Genomic DNA, 19,604 nt, shown 5'->3' with positions numbered 1-19,604 from the left:
TTGCATTTATATTGCAAAGGAGCTCTTAACAGAAAATTTGATAACAAGATAAAAACAAAACCAGAACAAAGAATGTGGAGCAAGATGGGAAAACCACGGAGCTGAAGTATTTATTTTTCAGCTTTCTTATGTACTGCAATTGAAACCACTGCTTTATAATATGGACAAACTATGCCTCTATGAAATACACTTACACATATGGACACAATCAACCACTGGTCTGTAGTGTAAAGTTTTAGGGTTGTTACCATGAGGGGGCAGAGGGTACACAGAACACCACAGCAGCCTGGTTTGACCGAACATGGGGAGTCCTGCACTAAACAGTGGTGTATTACACTGCAGCGGTTCATTTACAAATTAACTGATTTCAGTAAATTAGTAGTAGATTTACAGTAAAAATCAAAACTAGGACAGTACACTTATGCTCCAGTTGTGCTTGCAAAAAATACACCTTGTGCTTTTATGTTAGCTGTTAAACGTCTCGTTGTTTAAATGGTGCTGAATAAAGATCCATTCATTAGTGCTACTAGGAAGCAGTAGTTAAATTCATCATCATCAGCCATTGTTGTTGTGTTCACAAAAAGGTGAAGCTCATTTGCACAAGTGTGCGCAATGGGAAGATGTTTTTTTTCATCATGAATAAATATTAATTTAGGAGTTGGATGAAAACCAATGGCTGGGACTTTGCTGCTCCCTGTAGCAAACGCCAGGATGTGACCAGGGCTCAAAGTCTTCAGGAATGCCTCCTCATCGTTGGTTAGAGTCCTGTCCCCATATGTGTCTCTCAGCTCTTTATCTAAAATGAAAGAGAAACCAGTGTTGACTTGGAGACTGGAAAATACTCAGGTTTAAGAAAGCCTGAATCAGTGAATAATTGAGTGACTAATGGATTACTGTATAGGTATTTTGGTGAAAAAGCAAAATTTTATTCTGAAAAGCAATCAGATAACTGTATTCTTGTTTGTGGTACATACACATTAACTAGGCATAGCTTCATGAGTTGTAAAGAATAAAATGAATCTGTAAATTCTCTGGATTGCCTTATTGTATAATATACTGAATTACAAATACATACTTACTTTCAACACACTGGAGAAACTCCCTAAATTTGACCACCATCAACTCCTCCTTAGCTCTTCTGTTGCTCCCCAGTACCGAGTAGCTTGGCTTGAGAATACCAGCTACAAAATCAGCTTCTTGACCTTTGTCCTCTCCTGGTATGTCAAGCAGCACACGCAAGCTGGGGTTCTCTCTCAGGAGTGCTAAAAACTGGAGGGAAATTCAACACCATAAATGAAAGGCCATAAAGATAACCAAAGATGATACAGAACTGTGAGGTAAATCTTACTCCATAGTGGGACAAGCCATCAATGAGTTGATCAAGACAGCTCTGCCGTTGCAGAACAGTATGGTATAGAACTGCATTTTTCACAAACACATCTCTGTTGGCCATGGTGACTGTGAGTGGAAGCCCCTCTACTTGATATCGCCATGAGTCACAGCAGCTGACTGCTTTGTCCAAATCATCCTGCATGGTTGCATGTTGAACCTAAATATTAAAGATCAAATGTTATTTTCTCAAATTACTGCATTTAATCAACATTTACAAAAGTACCATGTAGACTGTGCATTTCACTTTAGTTACTTATGACAAGAAAAGTTGGAATTGTTAGTTATTTTTAATCTTTAATTATCTTTAATTAATAATTAAATCTTTAATTATTTTAATAATTCCACCAAAATAAAAGTAACTGTACTGCTGTGGAATATAAAAAAAAGCAAAGGCTTACTACAATAGTCTTCAGATCAGAACATTGTGCATTACCTTATTGAGGTTCTCCCTTAAATCAGGGTCACCTATATCATCAGGTGTCACATGAGCTTGAAGGATGTCCCCAGACACAATGTAGTCCACTACACTCGGGGACAGGAATGCAGGTGGTTCACCCCCTTGCACTATTATTGTAGACATCATCCTGCCAATGGTTCGATACACTCCATTTTGCAAGTGGAGCATGTTCAGTCTTGGTGTGCATCCATTTGGTGTGCCTGAAAGATTAAATAAATTAAACACCACATTCTGTATTATTTATACATATATACATATATATATATATATATATATATATATATATATATATATATATATACACATATATACTATATATATACTATATATATATATATATACATACATACATATATACACATATATATATACAACACATATATATATATACACATATATATATACACATATATATATACACATATATATATACACACATATTATATATATATACATATATATATACATATATATATATATATACATACATACACATATATATTTTATAAAAACCTTCAAAGCTCCACTGTCCTGGAAGATAGCCTTCACCTCAGTAAGCGGAAAATCTCGTCTGGGACCCCCAAGGTCAGCAGCATCTTCCACAGCATCATGTTCATCGCTTGCAAATGTGACATAGAGCTTGTCACAGCTTTCTGCAAAACTGGGTCTCTTAAACACACGTAAGGCTGTGGTCCAAACATTGGCTCGACTGATATAGACCTGTCTTGTTCCCAATGTCATAACTCTCTCACTGTGAGCTTGTAGAAGGCCTGCAATTTCTTCTTTGCTCAGCATTTCAGATGACCTATATTAAAAATGACAAAGATAAACAGACCTTTGGCTATCTGTGCATTCACTCCACTATCACCTTCAATTGCGATGATATAACTGTTCGATGTTGTTTGCGATGTTTACACAGGTGTAAACAAGATATTTACCGTGATAAAAAATTACTTGTAACTCTTACTTTAAAGTATTAACAGCAGGTCCATCACACTCTTCTAGTAGACTACGCTGAATTGCCTCTTCAAGAGCCTCATCTTCTTCCAGATAAACAGGGCTGAGCAAACAGAGATAAACAGGGACAGCAGAAATCCAAGAGAAAGAGAGAAAAACTTATAACAGAGGTTCATAATGTAAACAGACCAACATCTACCCTGCTGTATTTCTATGAAGCCCAAACAATATCTTACACAAATTCTGCCACATTATAAGGAAACACTTGTCTCGGGTCCCCTGCCTGGCCCTGACTTTCACTCTCTTGAGTGCTGCTCTCTGTCTCCTGACATCTGCCCTCACTTTCCCTCAGTGATGAAGGCACTGTACTCCGCACTGCATAAAGAAAAGGAGGTCAAAGGGAAATATTTTTGTAATGATGTTAATCTCATTTTATCTAAGTGCAACTTAACCCTAATTCCATTTTTAAGTGTTTCCTTTAAAAAAATTAAAAGGCAGCCTTTAAGGATTTAGGGTGAAGCAAAACTGAATGAGATGAGCTAGGTTTGAGAGTTGCCTCTCCCTTTCAGTACAAATGACTGAATTGTGCTACTAAGCTCAGTCTACACCTCTTATGACTTGTAGGTAGATGAATCAAGACATCCAATCAAAATACAGTTTACAGGTTGCTTACAGTGATCCATTTGAGGCTGACAAAAAAATAAAAATAAAAGAACTGGTGCTTAAATTCTGTCAGGTTGGCTTTTGTTAAGCTTTGGTCACACTACAGGACTTTCAAAGTCTTAAGATCACTGTACTGTTCACACTACACGCCTGTCTTGTACTCAGGAGTGTTGTGGTTTGCACACCCTTCATGACTGGGGGGGGGGGTAAATCATACATTAGGTATACATTAGGCATTAGGTTAAAGTTTGTTGATTGCTCTCGGCAAGTGGAAAAATCATTCTAGGCTTACAATCCTAAAGTGTGAACTTAACTTTTGCAGTAAATAAAGCAGTAATTACTGAGTTGTCAAGGACAAGGGTATACTTTATTAATCACACATACAATGTTGTACAGTGAAACTTGTCCTCTGCATTTAACCCATCCCAGGAGCAGGGACAACCATAGCACAGTGCCCATGAACCAACTCCAGATTCTGAGCCAGTGCCTTGGTCAAGGGCACTGACTGGATAATTAACCTAAATGTGCCCGTTTTTGATGGTGCAGGAAACCCACACAAACACAGGGAGAACATGCAAACTACACACAGAAAGGACCAGGGCTGGACCGGGGTTTTGAACCAAGTTACCATACAGCGCACATAGAAACATAATATAAACAAGTGCTTTAACCTACTTCTTTGATGCGATGGACTTTCTTGCAGTCTGTCATTTTCACTCCCTTGACTGAAAGCTCACTTTCACTTGTGGAAGGTGACACTGTATGAACTAAATTACATGATGTTATGGACAAAAGAAGGGAAAATATATATCAGTAATTGGAAACAAAGTACTTAACATTTTTAATTTAAATACCCATATCTGAATTTTGGGATGAGCAGAATTAATAATAAATTTAAAAAGTATAAATAGATGATAAACCCATTGCTTTAAGAAAAAATAACTGTTGACTGTGCCTACAACCTTCCTTAATAACTGTTGACTGTGCCTACAACATTTCAAATTCTCAGACCCACCTCTCCTTCTCCAGCCCACAGGGACTTTCAAAGTCACTATCGGAGAGTTCCTCAGGTTCCTCCTGGAGAAAAAAGTATGTTATGTGTGATATATAATACATCAAGCCAGTGGCAATGCTAGTTAACCTAAAAAAGGATATGCTATTTATGTAAAGAAGCAGAATAAGCAACATATATATTTTTACTTCTAAAACATTGAATGTTGCCCATAACTGAAACTCTGTACTGTCATATAAACTGTTTACCTGTACAGGTTTGCGTATTAATGCCATTATATAGAGACAAGTGGCTGAACTAATCGGAGGCAACTTCCTTTCCACCCCACAGAAAACTGCTCGAGACGTTTGGTTTCATTAGTCTTTTGCATCCCTTTGACTGTACTCAAATACTCGAATGGGAATGACTGGCCCATAGACAATGCAAACGTTCTTCTGAAAATGGCAGTAATTTCTTCTTTAAGTTGTGCTTCAGACCAGTCAGATGTAAAGGAGATCTTCCCAATAAGGCCATCTGGTACCAAATTTGCTCGAGTCTCCCTTGGAATACGGAATGTTGATGCTGAAGAAAAAGCAAGCACACAACATCTCTTGTATAGTGTTTTGCAGGCTTTTGTTTTTCTGACAAAACGTGAGTGTGTAGCAGGCCTTTGAAGAACTGATGGAAATGGAACCTGAAATCAATGGAAACACAGACACCTGTGCATTTACAAGAGAGCAATACGTTTTTAGTTAATTGTGAATGCAAACTGTAGATGCAAACCAACTAACTGGGGGTATCATCAACCCATCATGGGGTCTCTATACAATTGATCGATTACTAGGTGGTTCCTTAACCTTTTTTGTCAATAAGCTATTTATTAAATCAAAATGCTGGTGTTGTGTAAAATATGCCACCATGATTGGAACTAATGCGAAACATTACACCACACAAATTAAATAACCAACAAACAGCCATTTAGGTTACAGGAGTATGAAAGTATACCGGCGGTATGATGTTCCAGTGGAGGTGGTGGGTGTGGCTGGCCCCGTTGGGTTATTGTAGGTGGTGGGAGCCTGAAGAGACATTAGCAAAATATTAGCAACATTAAATTTCATGTGTTTTTAATGTTTATATGCCCAACGATCAAAAAAACAGTGTTGAGATTGGCAAAGGACAAAAAATCCAGGAAAATGCAGAAACAAAGAGGTACATTTTATGCTTTTTACAGTATACACTCATTCACATTAAATTAAATGACGTTTATCATTGTGACTGCCTCTGTCCTCCATCAGCATTGCTCTCTCTCTAGCCAAACAGAGAACGGTTTTATCTTGTGAGTAAAGGCCAGCAGGTAAGCCAAGGTGAGATGTCTGACTGAGGACAGAGGCAGATTTCCATTTGACCAACAATTCACAGTGTCATTTGTGGGCCTGAGGTGTGACAAGTAGTCTCCATTAGCTGTAACGCTAAATTATATAATTTATGCTTTGCTGGTCAGAACATCTTCACATAATCTTGAACTCACATTTACTCAGAGTTCATCCCACTGCGTAACTTAACCGTGTGAGTTTTCACGGTTTATAGAAACAAATGTGCTACACATAAAGTGCATTGGTGCTAGTAGCAAATCTCTACTGGCTACCGTTAGCTAGTTTAGTTAAGTTAGCCTTGACAAGAATCCAATGCTACGTGATTTGGAAAACATAGCTACTTACCGAGGTGGCCTGTTGGTGGCCCTAAGGCGGTTGCTGTCGCTGTTGAAAAAGTTTGAATAGCGCCAGGACGGCTCTCCCGATGTTCTCGGCTAACGCCCGTTCGTTGGACATTTTCACAAAAGCGCCACCATGGCCCGACATTACCATACCTGAGTCAGGGGCGCGGGGGACAGGCTCTTGCTGGCCTTCATGCAAGCGAACATGACAGATCAGTCAAAGTGAGCCCCCGCGTGGCTGGCTATAGTGGCTACAGGTCATAAGTCGCCCCCTTCATAAAAGTGACACTAAAACTCAAAGTACTCTTCAAATACAGTTATAACACATGCAACTAAACGGCACAGCAATAAGACCAACACATGCAAGCTAAACCCGCAGCACGCACTAATAAGACAACACATGCAGCTAAACCACAGTACACAACAATAGAATAACACGTACAACTAAACCACAGCACACAACAATAAGACAACACATACCTTCAGCCACAGCACACAACAATAAAGACAACATGCAACTAAACCACAGCACACAACAATAAGACAACACATGCAACTAAACCACAGCACACAACAATGAACAACACATACGGCTAAAACTGGCATGCAACAATGAATAACACATGCAAATAAACCACAGCGCAGCACAAATAAGACAACACCTGCAGCTAAACCACAGCAGCACTAATAAGACCAACTGCACAGCCGCAGCTAAACCACAGCACGCAACAATAAGACCAACACGTACAGCTAAACCACAGCAGCACGCAACAGCAAGATAACCCGCATGCAACTACACAACTGCGCCAACAATAAGACAACACATGCAACTAAACCACAGCCTTAATAAAGACAACACCTGCAGCTAAACCACAGCAGCACTAATAGAGACAACACATGCAACTAAACCACAACCGCGCCCAACAATAATAAGACAACACGTACAACTAAACCACAGCTGTAACAATAAGACAACACGAAATACAGCCTTCGGCCACAATAGCATAACAATAGAGACAACACATGCAACTAAACCACAGCACGCACTAATAAGACAACACATGCAACTAAACCACAGCACGCACTAATAAGACAACACATGCAAATAGCACACAACACAACGGAAGTGTTTCCAGGGGACACTTTTAAGTGATGCACACGTGCCTCAACCATTGGCTTTCCGGTATAGACAGACCAGCAATAGGACAATTTTAACAGTTTTCGCCATTTTATTCATCACTAAATTCACTTCTGAATACGTTTTAGGCGAGAAATGAACTCTTTAGATTTCGAATATAGGCAGTCTTGCGTAAATCGTTGCCGAATTGACAATTTGCTTCAAATTTTCGGAATTGAGAAGCTCCATAAAGTAACGCGACAGCCAACTAGCGCCTGCAGGGGCCGCTAGCTCGTCGCTCAGACAGTCCTGCTCAGAGTCCCCGCTCTAAGCTGGAGGTCTCTCAGACCGGTCTCATAAATAAGATGCTTTTATTTTGCCGTTGATGGATTATTTGTTTAAATATCACAACACATGTCCATCATAAGATTAACAGGAACCTGTGGTTAGCTGCATTTTCGGAGTTAAACTTAAACTCCACAAGCGCTTGCAGGCTTTTAACAACCTCGCTGGCCGGCCGTCACACACACACACACACACACACACACACACACACACACACACACACACACACACACAGGCGCTACCTGGCTGTCGCGTTACTTTATGGAGCTCCTCAATTCCGAAAACTTTGAAGCAAATTGTCAATTCGGCAACGATTTACGCAAGACTGCCTATATTCGAAATCTAAAGAGTTAATTTCTCGCCTAAAACGTATTCAGAAGTGAATTTAGTGATGAATAAAATGGTGAAAATTGTTAAAATTGTCCTGTTGCTGGTCTGTCTATGTACCGGAAAGCCAATGGTTGAGGCACATGTGCATCACTTAAAAGTGTCCCCTGGAAACACTTCCGTTGTGGTGTGGGCTATTTGCATGTGATGTCTTATTTGTGCGTGCTGTGGTTTAGTTGCATGTGTTGTCTTATTGTTGCGTGGCTGAAAATGGAACACTTCATTTTCTTATTTGCTGAACTGGATTGGCCAGGTGTACCGTACATTACACATAGTGCAGTATGCCAGACAACAAATAACAAAATAAGTAACAAATAAGTACTTCATACATACTAGACCTGCACATATCCATGACATTTTACTCGAGGCAAACTGTAAGATCACTGGGAGATGTTTTAAAATCAAGGGTATAAGTTTCTTCACCTTGGACACCGAAGTTTGACTAACAAACATCTGATCTCGAGGTCCACTTTTCTAGCTTTTGGTGAGCTACAGTACTTCACTGTACTATGTACGAACCTAGGTCTTAGGTCCGTACTTAATTAATATGGTGATAACTGAGCTATCTCCATGACAACTGGGTAAGCTTAAACTGCTGAGGAAGATAATGAGATTGTGAGGCTGCAGTAAGCTTGAGTTCAGATTTTTGTTGTTGTAATTTTTGTATTTTTGAGTCATTTGCACATTAGCTTATAAAAACTTGTATTTAACCCATATTCAAACCTGTATTAATTTGTTTTGGTTTACTGACCAGCAAAATTAGCAATCATTTAGAGTCATGTTTCTGTCTGCCTGGTGAATATAATATTCATTTTCCTTGTAGTTCTTCAGCTGCCAAATCCTAAATTGTGTTCACTAGCAAGTCGATATTTTTGTCTTTGTGCTGTTTGCTGCTGGGATGGTAGCATACAGTGGTTTTATCAGAGCTTTTTAGACTTCAACAGCTGCCTGCTGCTGCTGGAAACAAAGCTGATGAGCAGACTGAACCAAAACAGGAAAAGTTTGCAAAGCCGAAAAACCAAAAACAATTAGCTTAAAGACGCAAAAAAAAAAGAACTCTAGAGCTGAGAGGAACTGCAGAGTTGGGTTTTAATTCTCTGTAGGCTCATCACGGCGAGTGACACCTTTCACATTATTGCATCTGATTTATTGTCAATGTAGTCTCGCTTTGCCAGACCTTCCTCCACAGTGCTGTGGAGGAGGGTCTGGCTAGTCCACACAGCATTCCGGGATGGGAGAAAAACATGCTCTGGTTTATTGGCATTTCTTTAAACCAATCACAATCATCATGGGCGGCGCAACGGTGCCTCTGCAGAATAGCCTCAGGAAGGATCTTGTTTTGGTTGAACGTGTGTACGTTCAAAAGTTGTTTTAGTAAAACTCAGATTGGACAGATAGTCTAGCTAGCTGTCTGGGTTTACCCTACAGAGATCTGAGGAGCAGTTAACCATAGTCCTCACAAATCCACCGGAGGTTAGAACGCCAACACAAAGGAAGCGAAGGGTAATGGACATCCGGCCGAAATGAGGGACATCTGGCGGAATTTCCAGCGGCACCGGAGCAATCCTGGAAGTGGAACAACGTGGATATAGACTATTGTTGATTTAAACATTATAGATCATTGCAGCTTTAAGTTTAACCTGTAACCCATATTTACATTATTTTAAAGTTATTTTTCCGTCTAAGTTGTATTTTGTTCATCGTACGAGGAGAACAGGAGGATCACCAATATAGAATCAAAACAAATGGGGTTGGGGGTGTTATACTATATTTTATATATATTTTTTAAACTGCCTTCTAATCACTTGACCCTCTGATGGATGTGATGAATTTTAATACCAAACCAAAAAAGTTGGTGGCTGTCTAATCTCATCCAACTACGTTTTTGAAACCAACCGAAGTACTTAAAGCTCTTGGCAAGCATAAAAAGCAATCTTAATAAACGGGGAGCCGAGCTTTAATTTACAATACAGCTCACGGTCCAGTCTTGTTAAACCGGCTGTTGTTAAAGTGACCTTGGCAGTCCCAATTTTTCATTTAATTTACTTTTTTTTGTACAGCCTTTCACACGCATTCCTCCTCCCTGGTTATCTGTGAATTAGCATGGGCTGCTGGCATCTTCTCATTATGTAACCCATTATAATTAATGACATTTGTCACTGTACGTTGCTGATACACAGACCCTACGAGGCTAATGAAATGTTCAGATACTCTGTCCAATAATATCATTATGTTCCCCGCTTGATTTCATTTTACTCTAACACTGCCACCTAAGGCTATTTGTGACACTATGTAATACTGGTAACATGATGCACACAGTGTGCCACAGAAATATTTTCCATTGGCATAACTTAACACCTTCTATGCACGGTTTCAGTTCAACTTACAAAGGCAGTTACAAGTAGTATTTAGAACCTTTAGTTAAGTACTAATACCACACTGAAAAAATACTCTGTTACAAGTAAAAATCCTGCATTGAAAATGTTACTTATGTCAAAGTATGTAAGTATCATCAGGAAAATGTACTTAAAGTCACCATCGCCCTGGTCTGGTCTTGACTCTCAATACACCCTGGTCTTGGTGAGGACTTGATCTCGGTTTATGTGATCTTGACTACAACACTGCCAGTAGCACTCGCAACCACCATCAACCAGCAGCCAATCTCATTGTGAGAAGGTGCATTTTGCAGTGCAGACAAACAGATAATAGTCGAAATGACCACATTTGGATATTAACTTTGTGACATGGTCCAAAAAACTGACGGCAACATGCAAAACATTCAGCTCAGAAATGACAAGTGATTGTGTATGAAATAACGCACAAAGGCAGACCTGATTTTCTTTTTTAGATTTTGCTTTTATGTCTTCTGAAGTTTATTTGAAAGTAAAAAATGCCAACTTAAAAGAGCATTTATGATTTAATGTTAACTGACATTGAACCAAATGTATTGCCATTCAAAAATTAAAACTTTTCAATAAATTCAGCATGCAAAGTTGCCCATGTTCATTACTAGAAAACTCATGTGTTTTGTGTCGGTGTGTGTTGGCTAGGGTGACCGTCAACCAATGATAGGATGGTGACGTTATTGCTATATGCAAAATTGTTTAAAATAGTGCTGTCAAAAATATTTAATCGCGATTAATCGCATTAATGTTATAGTTAACTTGCAATTAATTGCAATTAGTCGCACATTTTTATCTATTCTAAATGTCCCTTGATTTCTTTTCGTCCCATTATTTTTGTGGTGTTGTAGTTTTTACGTTACGTTACTAGTTGATGTGGGCCTGACAAGCCAGACCCACATCCAGATGTTGAGTCTGGGAACTCACCATTGACGGAGCTCAATCTGAGGGGCGGGATAAACGGTTGTCTTTCAAATTCCCTCTGCATGCGATAGGATAGCGCTACAACCAGGCAGAGCAACGAAAAAGGTAGCGAAGCTAGTTGATAGATTCAACTTTAAATGTTTGCCGTATCCTGTCGGCAAAATTCCGAACACATCTTCCTTTTTTAAGAATGACTTCAGTGGCGTTCTTTGTTCTTTTCTCAAAGAAAAGCTTAACTCCAAGTCTTCCAGAAGACCTCTGTTCCCAGCAGCAGCAGCGATGAGCCCGTCCACCAACTCTATACACGATGTGATTGGCCTGACCAGAGTTTGGTTTTTCAAGCTCGCAAAGCCAACGGAGAGTGCCTAGACCCCCCTGGCTTACATTTGCTGCCGCTAGGGTGCATCTAGATTTCTAGGCTAAGTTGTTGCAACAGCATATGAAAAAAACTACAAAGTTTGCTAGGCCAAAAAGAACGTTAATCTTGCAATAAAAAGATTTACGCTGTTAAAATGGGTTTGCGTTAACGCCGTTAATAACGCATATAACTGACAGCACTAGTTTAAAATGAACTGATTGGCTCAGTCATATGAAAAGAAGTGTTCTATGTTGAGGGAGAACTAAGGGCATTGTAATTGGTACATTCACGGACAAGAGGGCACCGTCATGAAACCAAAAACATTGAACATAAACATATTTTGGTACTTTTACCCCAAGCAAAAACACAGGCCATGAGATTTACAGAGCATGGAGTAGCAGACAAAATCCATGTTGTATCATTTTAAAGCTATATCATTTATAACCGTGTCCACTTCTGAACACAGCAGGCAACTTAAACAGAATAACTTGTCTGATGTTCAGAACGTGTTCACAGCCTTAAATCAACAAGAAGTAACAGATGTTTCATTTTTTTGCTCCAGATGGGGGATGTTAGTGATTATCTTGCACAGCTTGTGTGTGCGTCTGTGGACTCACCTTTACTTATACACTGGGGCGGATGCATTTGTCCCAAGCACGCAGCACCTGAACCCTGACAGAAGCTCCATTCAGGACCACAGATGCATGTATCCAAACCCAGTGCTGTTGTTACACGGTTATTCAGGGTGTATCACAATGAGCAAGTGTACCAACCTGTGATATCAACATGCGTTTGTGTCCCCTCATCTTCTCCCAGGTGCTGTATGAGGACAGTCAGATGGTGACCCTGACGGCCCCCTACATAGCTGGCTTCCTGGCCTTCAGAGAAACCCCCTTCCTCCTGGAGGCTCTGCAGCGGCTGGAGAGGAACCAGCCCCGACTTCTGCCTCAGGTCAGCTTTTGCACACACACAATCACGCACACACACACACACACACACACACACACACACACACACACACACACACACTAGTGCTGGTAAAATATCTAATTGCCATTATTTTGACTGATATTGCGATATGATTCACAATATTGGAGGAAAAGGTCATTTCTGTATAATTATTCTCATTGTCATTGAAAAATATTAAAATAAAAACAATTAAAAAGATTTATAGTGTGTTGCGAGGATCCGTACCGAACAAAGATTTTTTTCTTTAGTCTGTAGGATAGGATTTGTAGGTCGGGACGTCTCTGCAGCACCATGAAATTTAAGGCAGAAGGGTTTGACACATATTTTGCCTTGAACAAATATAAGTCCTTTGATGCCTGATTTTTGACATTCGTTCATTTTGCTTGCATGAAAACAAGCGTCTGAAAATCTGCACCTACCCTAACTCTTCACACAAGTGATTTGGTTTAAAATAAGTCTTCATTTCGAAGTTAAGTTCAACACTTTGGGAAGCATGCTCCTAAGCTTTCTTTCTGAGAGCCTGCGAGCACAGAGATGGAGTGAGGAAGTGGTTAGCCTAGCTTAGCAAAAACACTGGAGGCAAGAGCAGCTAGCCTGGCTCTGTCCAATATAAAAAAAATGCCTATGAAAAGCTCTTAAACATCATATCTCAGAGGTTTAACCTGAACACAAACAGAAACGTTAAAATGTGTGCTTACCGACTGTATTATAGCATTATAGCCGGAGTGGTCTATATTGACGACCTTTCATTTCCGGGATTGTTCAGGTGCCGCTGGAAATTCCACCGGATGTCCCTCATTTCAGCCGGATGTCTCGTTACCCTCCTCTTCCTTTGTGTTGGCGTTCTAACCTCCGGTGGATTTGTGAGGACTATGGTTAACTGCTCCTCAGATCTCTGCAGGGTAAATCCAGACAGCTAGCTGGACTATCTGCTAGTGACAAAGCTCTTTTCTCCTTCTCTCACTGTTCCTCATAAAGGAAGCCTTTAATTCATCTTCACCTCACTTCTGTTTGTCGCAGCCCACACCCTCGCTTTCTCTCACTCTGTCACCGCGCACGCACGCACACACACACATACACACACACACACACACACACACAATGAGACTTCTACTGACATTTATCCCTGGACAGATGCAGTCACGCTCCCTTAATCTGCAACCTTTGACGGGAGTCTTCAAAATATGTCTGCAGAGTCACCTTTGGCTTCGAGAATTCATCACTGTGGTGGGCAGGAAGAGTTATGTCAGTGTGAGGATAATGTCTCTAAGATTATTTTTGGACATTTTCAGCCTTTATTTGAATAGGACATCTGAAGATGAAAGGGGAGAGAGAGGGGGGAATGAGATGCAGCAAAGGGCCGCAGGTCGGCGTCAAACCCGGGCCCGCTGCGTCGAGGAGTAAACCTCTATATATGGGCGCCCGCTCTACCACCTGAGCTATCTGGGCACCTAGGATAATGTCTCTAAGGCCGGTTACACACTGGATGCGTCGCGCGAGCGTGTCAGCTGCGTGGCGTGTCCGTTTATATTTTGGCTTTCATGTTAACAGGTTATAGCTTCCACACTGCCTGCGTGAGACGCGCGTCTCAGGGGCGGCTCGAGCCGCGCCGAAAACACGTGCATGGTAGAAATGGGACTCTGAGGGGGTCTCTTCTCAGGGCCATCCAATCTCTGTACGACCAAAGTGAGAGCTGTGTCCGGGTTCTCGGCAGTAAGTCAGACTTGTTTCAGGTGAGGGTTGGCCTCCGCCAGGGCTGCGCTTTGTCACCAATCCTGTTTGTAATATTTATGGACAGGATATCAAGGCATAGTTGGGGTGGGGAGGGGTTGCAGTTCGGTGGGCTGGGGATCTCATCGCTGCTCTTTGCAGATAATGTGGTCCTGATGGCATCATCGGCCTGTGACCTTCAGCACTCACTGGATCGGTTCGCAGCCGAGTGCGAAGCGGCTGGGATGAGGATCAGCACCTCTAAATCTGAGGCCATGGTTCTCAGCAGGAAACCGATGGAGTGCCTACTCCAGGTAGGGAATGAGTCCTTACCCCAAGTGAAGGAGTTCAAGTACCTTGGGGTTTTGTTCGCGAGTGAGGGGACAATGGAGTGGGAGATTGGTCGGAGAATCGGTGCAGCGGGTGCGGTATTACATTCAATTTATCGCACCGTTGTGACGAAAAGAGAGCTGAGCCAGAAGGCAAAGCTCTCGATCTACCGGTCAGTTTTCGTTTCTACCCCACCTATGGTCATGAAGGCTGGGTCATGACCGAAAGAAGGAGATCCAGGGTACAAGCGGCCGAAATGGGTTTCCTCAGGAGGGTGGCTGGCGTCTCCCTTAGAGATGAGAAGCTCAGTCATCCGTGAGGAGCTCGGACTAGAGCCGCTGCTCCTTCGCGTCGAAAGGAGCCAGTTGAGGTGGTTCTGGCATCTGGTAAAGATGCCCCCTGGCCGCCTCCCTAGGGAGGTGTTCCAGGCACGTCCAGCTGGGAGGAGGCCTCGGGGAAGACCCAGGACTAGGGGGAGGGATTATATCTCCAACCTGGCCTGGGAACGCCTCGGGATCCCCCAGTCGGAGCTGGTTAATGTGGCACGGGAAAGGGAAGTTTGGGGTCCCCTGCTGGAGCTGCTCCCCCCGCGACCCGACACCGGATAAGCGGACGAAGATGGATGGATGGATAAATGACATGTTGATGTCTGAAAGTCTCTAGGTTTTGATATAAATGCAGATATAAATGTAATAAAAAAAATTTATTGATTTTCTAATATTGCACCTGTCAATACAGAACGAAATATCCTGTAGCCTATTTTGCCATCAATACTGCCGACGTTGTCTTTGCTGTAATCAGATCAGTATATATTTATGTTTAACATGGTATTTCATTTTATCAATAGGAAACATACATGTGTACAGATAAGGCTAGCAGCAGCGCCGCGTCAGACACGTTTCTGGTGTGTAAAGACATAGAAAAAAAGGCGTTCCCCACTGCGCTGCCTGCCTGCCTCTCAAGACTGCAACCGCCTTGATCTTGTGAGGTCATCGTTGCCCACGTGTGCATGACGTCAGAGCAAGTCGGACAGAAATGTAATCGGCATGCATTGGGCGGCAATCGCCAGTGATTGATTCTGCACAGACCTGGCTCATCTCCAACGAGCCTATTGTATCAGACAGTGGTAGCCCCCCCCACACACACACACACACACACACACACACACACACACACACACACACACACACACACACACACACACACACACACACACACACACACACACAAGCCTCGAACCCTCAGGGACTAAATTGACGTCACCTGGTAAGTGCTTGAGTGCGAGTGGCTGGAAGGGCTCGAAATGGTATAAATAGGAATGGGACATTACTTTGGGACATATCACGTTACCTTGACAAAACCAAAACATGGTTTGGGTTTGGAACCTTTTTATTTTTTTTACTTTCAGCATGGCCAAGGCACTTAAGGGACGACTGATTCGAGCATCTTCCAGGCTCTTGCCTCACAGAGTGGATGAGGGGTCATTTTCAAATCTTCAGTTTACTCATTTATTTTGTTTGTTGTCAAAACAGCATCATTAAGTAGTTGCGGTTGCTCCTTACATATCTGTTTACTGTCATTTGTTTTTTACCCTTTCCGGGCTTTCGTATTTAACGTTACAACGCTAAGAATTGTGGGTAATTCCCTCAGGCAAAGTGTGTGTAAAGGGCTCAAAATGTCATGTCATGCAATTGAAGATTTGATAGTCGAACTGCCTTAAAGCTATAGTGTGTAGTTTCTGTCTCCCCCATGAGGAATTCTAAATAATGACAACAACACTGTCTGTGCATCCACATGATACAAGCATTCCGCGCACGACGAACGCCGTGTTTGAGCTATGTTACTGGTTACTGGTTACACAGCGTTCGTGGTTCGACTGGTCATGACTGTTTTCCCAAGATGGCGCCTGCCTAGAAAACGCGAATGGTACAGTCTTTCTAAACTATCTTTTTAATAAACTGTCTGTACACTTACAAAGTTCTCAATGCCTCGGTTTACAAGTAGGGACCCTCATTATGCTACCGTGGAAGTGTGGTGCTATTTTGAGTCTTGTTAGTGAAATAGTGATTTCTTTTTACTTTACCCTCTCCCCCGAAGACTAGCATTATAAGCTAATCACCGGTTTGTGCTAGCTTGTTTAAAGCTAGAGACACAATCGATTAGCATGAAAACATGTCCCAGAGAACAGTCGACTCGGTACACAGATGTTATTAACCCCTAGGTTAATTTTGCGCCGGAATTGTCCTTTAATTAGCTTTGTATCAACTCATTTGGCAATGGCTTGAATGCATTGGACGTTCATAAACAAGTTACGCACTTTAAGCCCTTGCGGACTTTGCAGGAACGCTCCTCACAGTCTCTGAGTCTCTGAGTGTGTACATCGGGATTGCGCTAAAACAAGCAGGAATAAGTTTCACAGTGGGCATTTGAACTTCTATCAGGAAAAGCACAGGTGGAACCAATAACATTAACGATGCACCCCCCCACTCAGCAGCTATGATTAACATTATTGATTACACCTGTGCTTTTACTGCTATGGCATGTCAAAAATGTCTGCTAGACAAAGACCTACAATCCTGGAAAAGCTCAGAACTCCTAGCTTAAAGGGGTGATAGAATGCAAAACTCATAGTTGAATAACGACAGTTCGGTGGGTAAATAGGACATACATAGAAGCTCAAAATCCTATTGACACCCCTTTACTATGAAAATATCATATTTTGAAACTGCCGCTGAAAACGGGCGAATCTCAACAAAGCTGGAAGTTGACGTCAACCTCCCAAGACCTGTAACTTTGTCATGCCCATGGGTGTATTAAGAGAACGGTCACGCCCCAACATTTACATAGGCTACACAACTGACCTGAGATCAGGTAGTCTTCTGAATCTAGGTCGCGCAGATCTTTGCTATTCCATTACAAAATTCACTTTTTTTTATGCGAGAAATCAACTATTTAAAGCTCAAATATGGACCACTTTACGAAAATGCATGGCTAATTGCAAATTTTGTCCAACTGTGTGTCGGAGTTCAGAGGCCGGTGCTGCCTGTGTTGTTGCCTCGCTGCCTGGCCTGCCTTCCTTCACAGACCCCGGCCTGCTATGAGGTACTTGGAGCTCCGTCACGGCTGGCAGCCCACAGCACTCCATACCCGCGCAAAGTCACCGTCTGTTGGGCTAAAGAACAACCAAACGCCGCTGCTCTGACAGAGCTCCGGGGCCTGCAGTTCCCCTCTTCCTAATGCCAGGTGTGAGTAACAGCTCTTACCACAGTTCCAGTTAATCTTTTAATGTGTGTAATTATAATGTGTTGAGTTATTTAAACAAACGATTGGGGAAATAAACGCTGCTTGTCCGTCTCATCGATAGAGCCTGCGGCTAGCCAGCCTCCTCTTAGAATTCCTCTGAAATTCACAAATATTCATTAACTTGAAATCAGACACCGTTGTTAGCTTTATAAGACATTTAGCTAGATGTTGTATACGTGGCGTGACGAAATTCAAACTGTAAATATACTCGAATTACGCCGAAAATAAAGCTGACTATCCGTGATTTGTAGCTACACAGGTAGCTAGGATTGAAGGGACAGTTGCAGCTAACGAAAGCCGTAATCTTCACAAATATTCATTAATTTGAAATCGGACACCGTTGTTATCTTTATAAAACATTTAGCTAGATGTTGTATACGTGGCGTGACGAAATTCAAACTGTAAATATACTCGAATTACGCCGAAAATAAAGCTGACTATCCGTGATTTGTAGCTACACAGGTAGCTAGGATTGAAGAGACAGTTGCAGCTAACGAAAGCCGTAATCTTCACAAATATTCATTAATTTGAAATCGGACACCTAGCCAGCCTCCTCTTAGAATTCCTCTGAAATTCACAAATATTCATTAACTTGAAATCAGACACCGTTGTTAGCTTTATAAGACATTTGGCTAGATGTTGTATACGTGGCGTTACAAAATTCAAACTGTAAATATACTCGAATTACGTTGTAGCTACAAATCACGGGCTACATCCAGCCGCAGGCTCCATCAATGACTACGTTTACATGCAGCCAATAACCCGTTCAAAACCGGAATATTAGCAATAACCCGGTCGCGCACGGCCATGTACAACACCGGCAAAAACCCGAATATGCTCATATTCCGGTTTTTAAAAACCCGTATATGATCCCTGGGTTACCCCTTTTCTAACCCGAAATTTTGGTCATGTAAACGCGTATCGGCATATCCCCATCAAAAGGAACATTGATTTGTGTTGTGCGCATGTTCTATTCGCAAGGAATCTTGGTCTTTTGAGTAGAGGAACTTCTTGTATGCGCCGGAAAACCTGCGCGCAGTATACCGGAAGTAAACAAGAAGTAGAGGTAAACATGGCGAGATGCAGCAAAGCACCACACTTTTGGAGTGAGGAGGAAACCAATTTCTTCATTAGTGTGGTGAAAACCATGAATATAATGTCTTTTGTTGACGGCAGAAAGTACCGAGATAGTGAGATTTATGAAGAAGGTCACCGAAAAGTTATGCGAAGCAGGGTTTGTCCGTACATCCAGACGCTAACCGTGCGTCACCGTTTACATCGGGATATTGCCAATTGATTACAAATGCCATGTATACAGGAGTAACTCTCTCTGCTCACGCATGTAAACGGGTTATTCCGAATGTTTCAGAAACCCGAATAGTGACCTTAACCCGACCATAACCCGAAAATTGACAGCTTGTAAACGTAGTCAATGAGACTCGCGGACAAGCAGCGTTTATGTCCCCAATCGTTTGTTTAAATAACTCAACACATTATAATTACACACATTAAACGATTAACTGGAACTGTGGTAAGAGATTGCTGGCTGCGCTCTCGCTCACATACACGGGCCATTTAGCTAGCA

The 19,604-nt window shown here is 41.8% G+C and overlaps 2 protein-coding genes across 3 annotated transcripts in view; one reads left to right on the top strand and one right to left on the bottom strand.

Annotated features, from left to right (window-relative positions):
- Positions 1-19,604, top strand: part of LOC120569053 (endonuclease V-like) — a 140,198-nt gene that overhangs the window by 26,994 nt on the left and 93,600 nt on the right. For both annotated transcript variants that reach the window (XM_039816875.1, XM_039816883.1), the window contains one exon: positions 12,524-12,658. In XM_039816875.1, coding sequence (XP_039672809.1) covers positions 12,545-12,658 — 114 coding nt within the window. In that variant the 5' untranslated portion in view covers positions 12,524-12,544. The remainder of the gene's footprint in view (positions 1-12,523; positions 12,659-19,604) is intronic.
- Positions 279-2,090, bottom strand: LOC120569038. The gene is made up of 4 exons (XM_039816852.1): positions 1,826-2,090; positions 1,349-1,549; positions 1,080-1,269; positions 279-796 (listed from the first exon to the last, which is right to left on the bottom strand). The coding sequence occupies exons 1-4, from the start codon at positions 2,015-2,017 to the stop codon at positions 489-491; spliced, it is 891 nt and encodes a 296-aa protein (XP_039672786.1). The 5' UTR covers positions 2,018-2,090; the 3' UTR covers positions 279-488.

Source organism: Perca fluviatilis, chromosome 1 (assembly GCF_010015445.1).
Source record: "Perca fluviatilis chromosome 1, GENO_Pfluv_1.0, whole genome shotgun sequence".
NCBI classification, from domain to species: Eukaryota; Metazoa; Chordata; class Actinopteri; order Perciformes; family Percidae; genus Perca; species Perca fluviatilis.
This window is presented reverse-complemented; position numbering and strand designations above follow the sequence as displayed.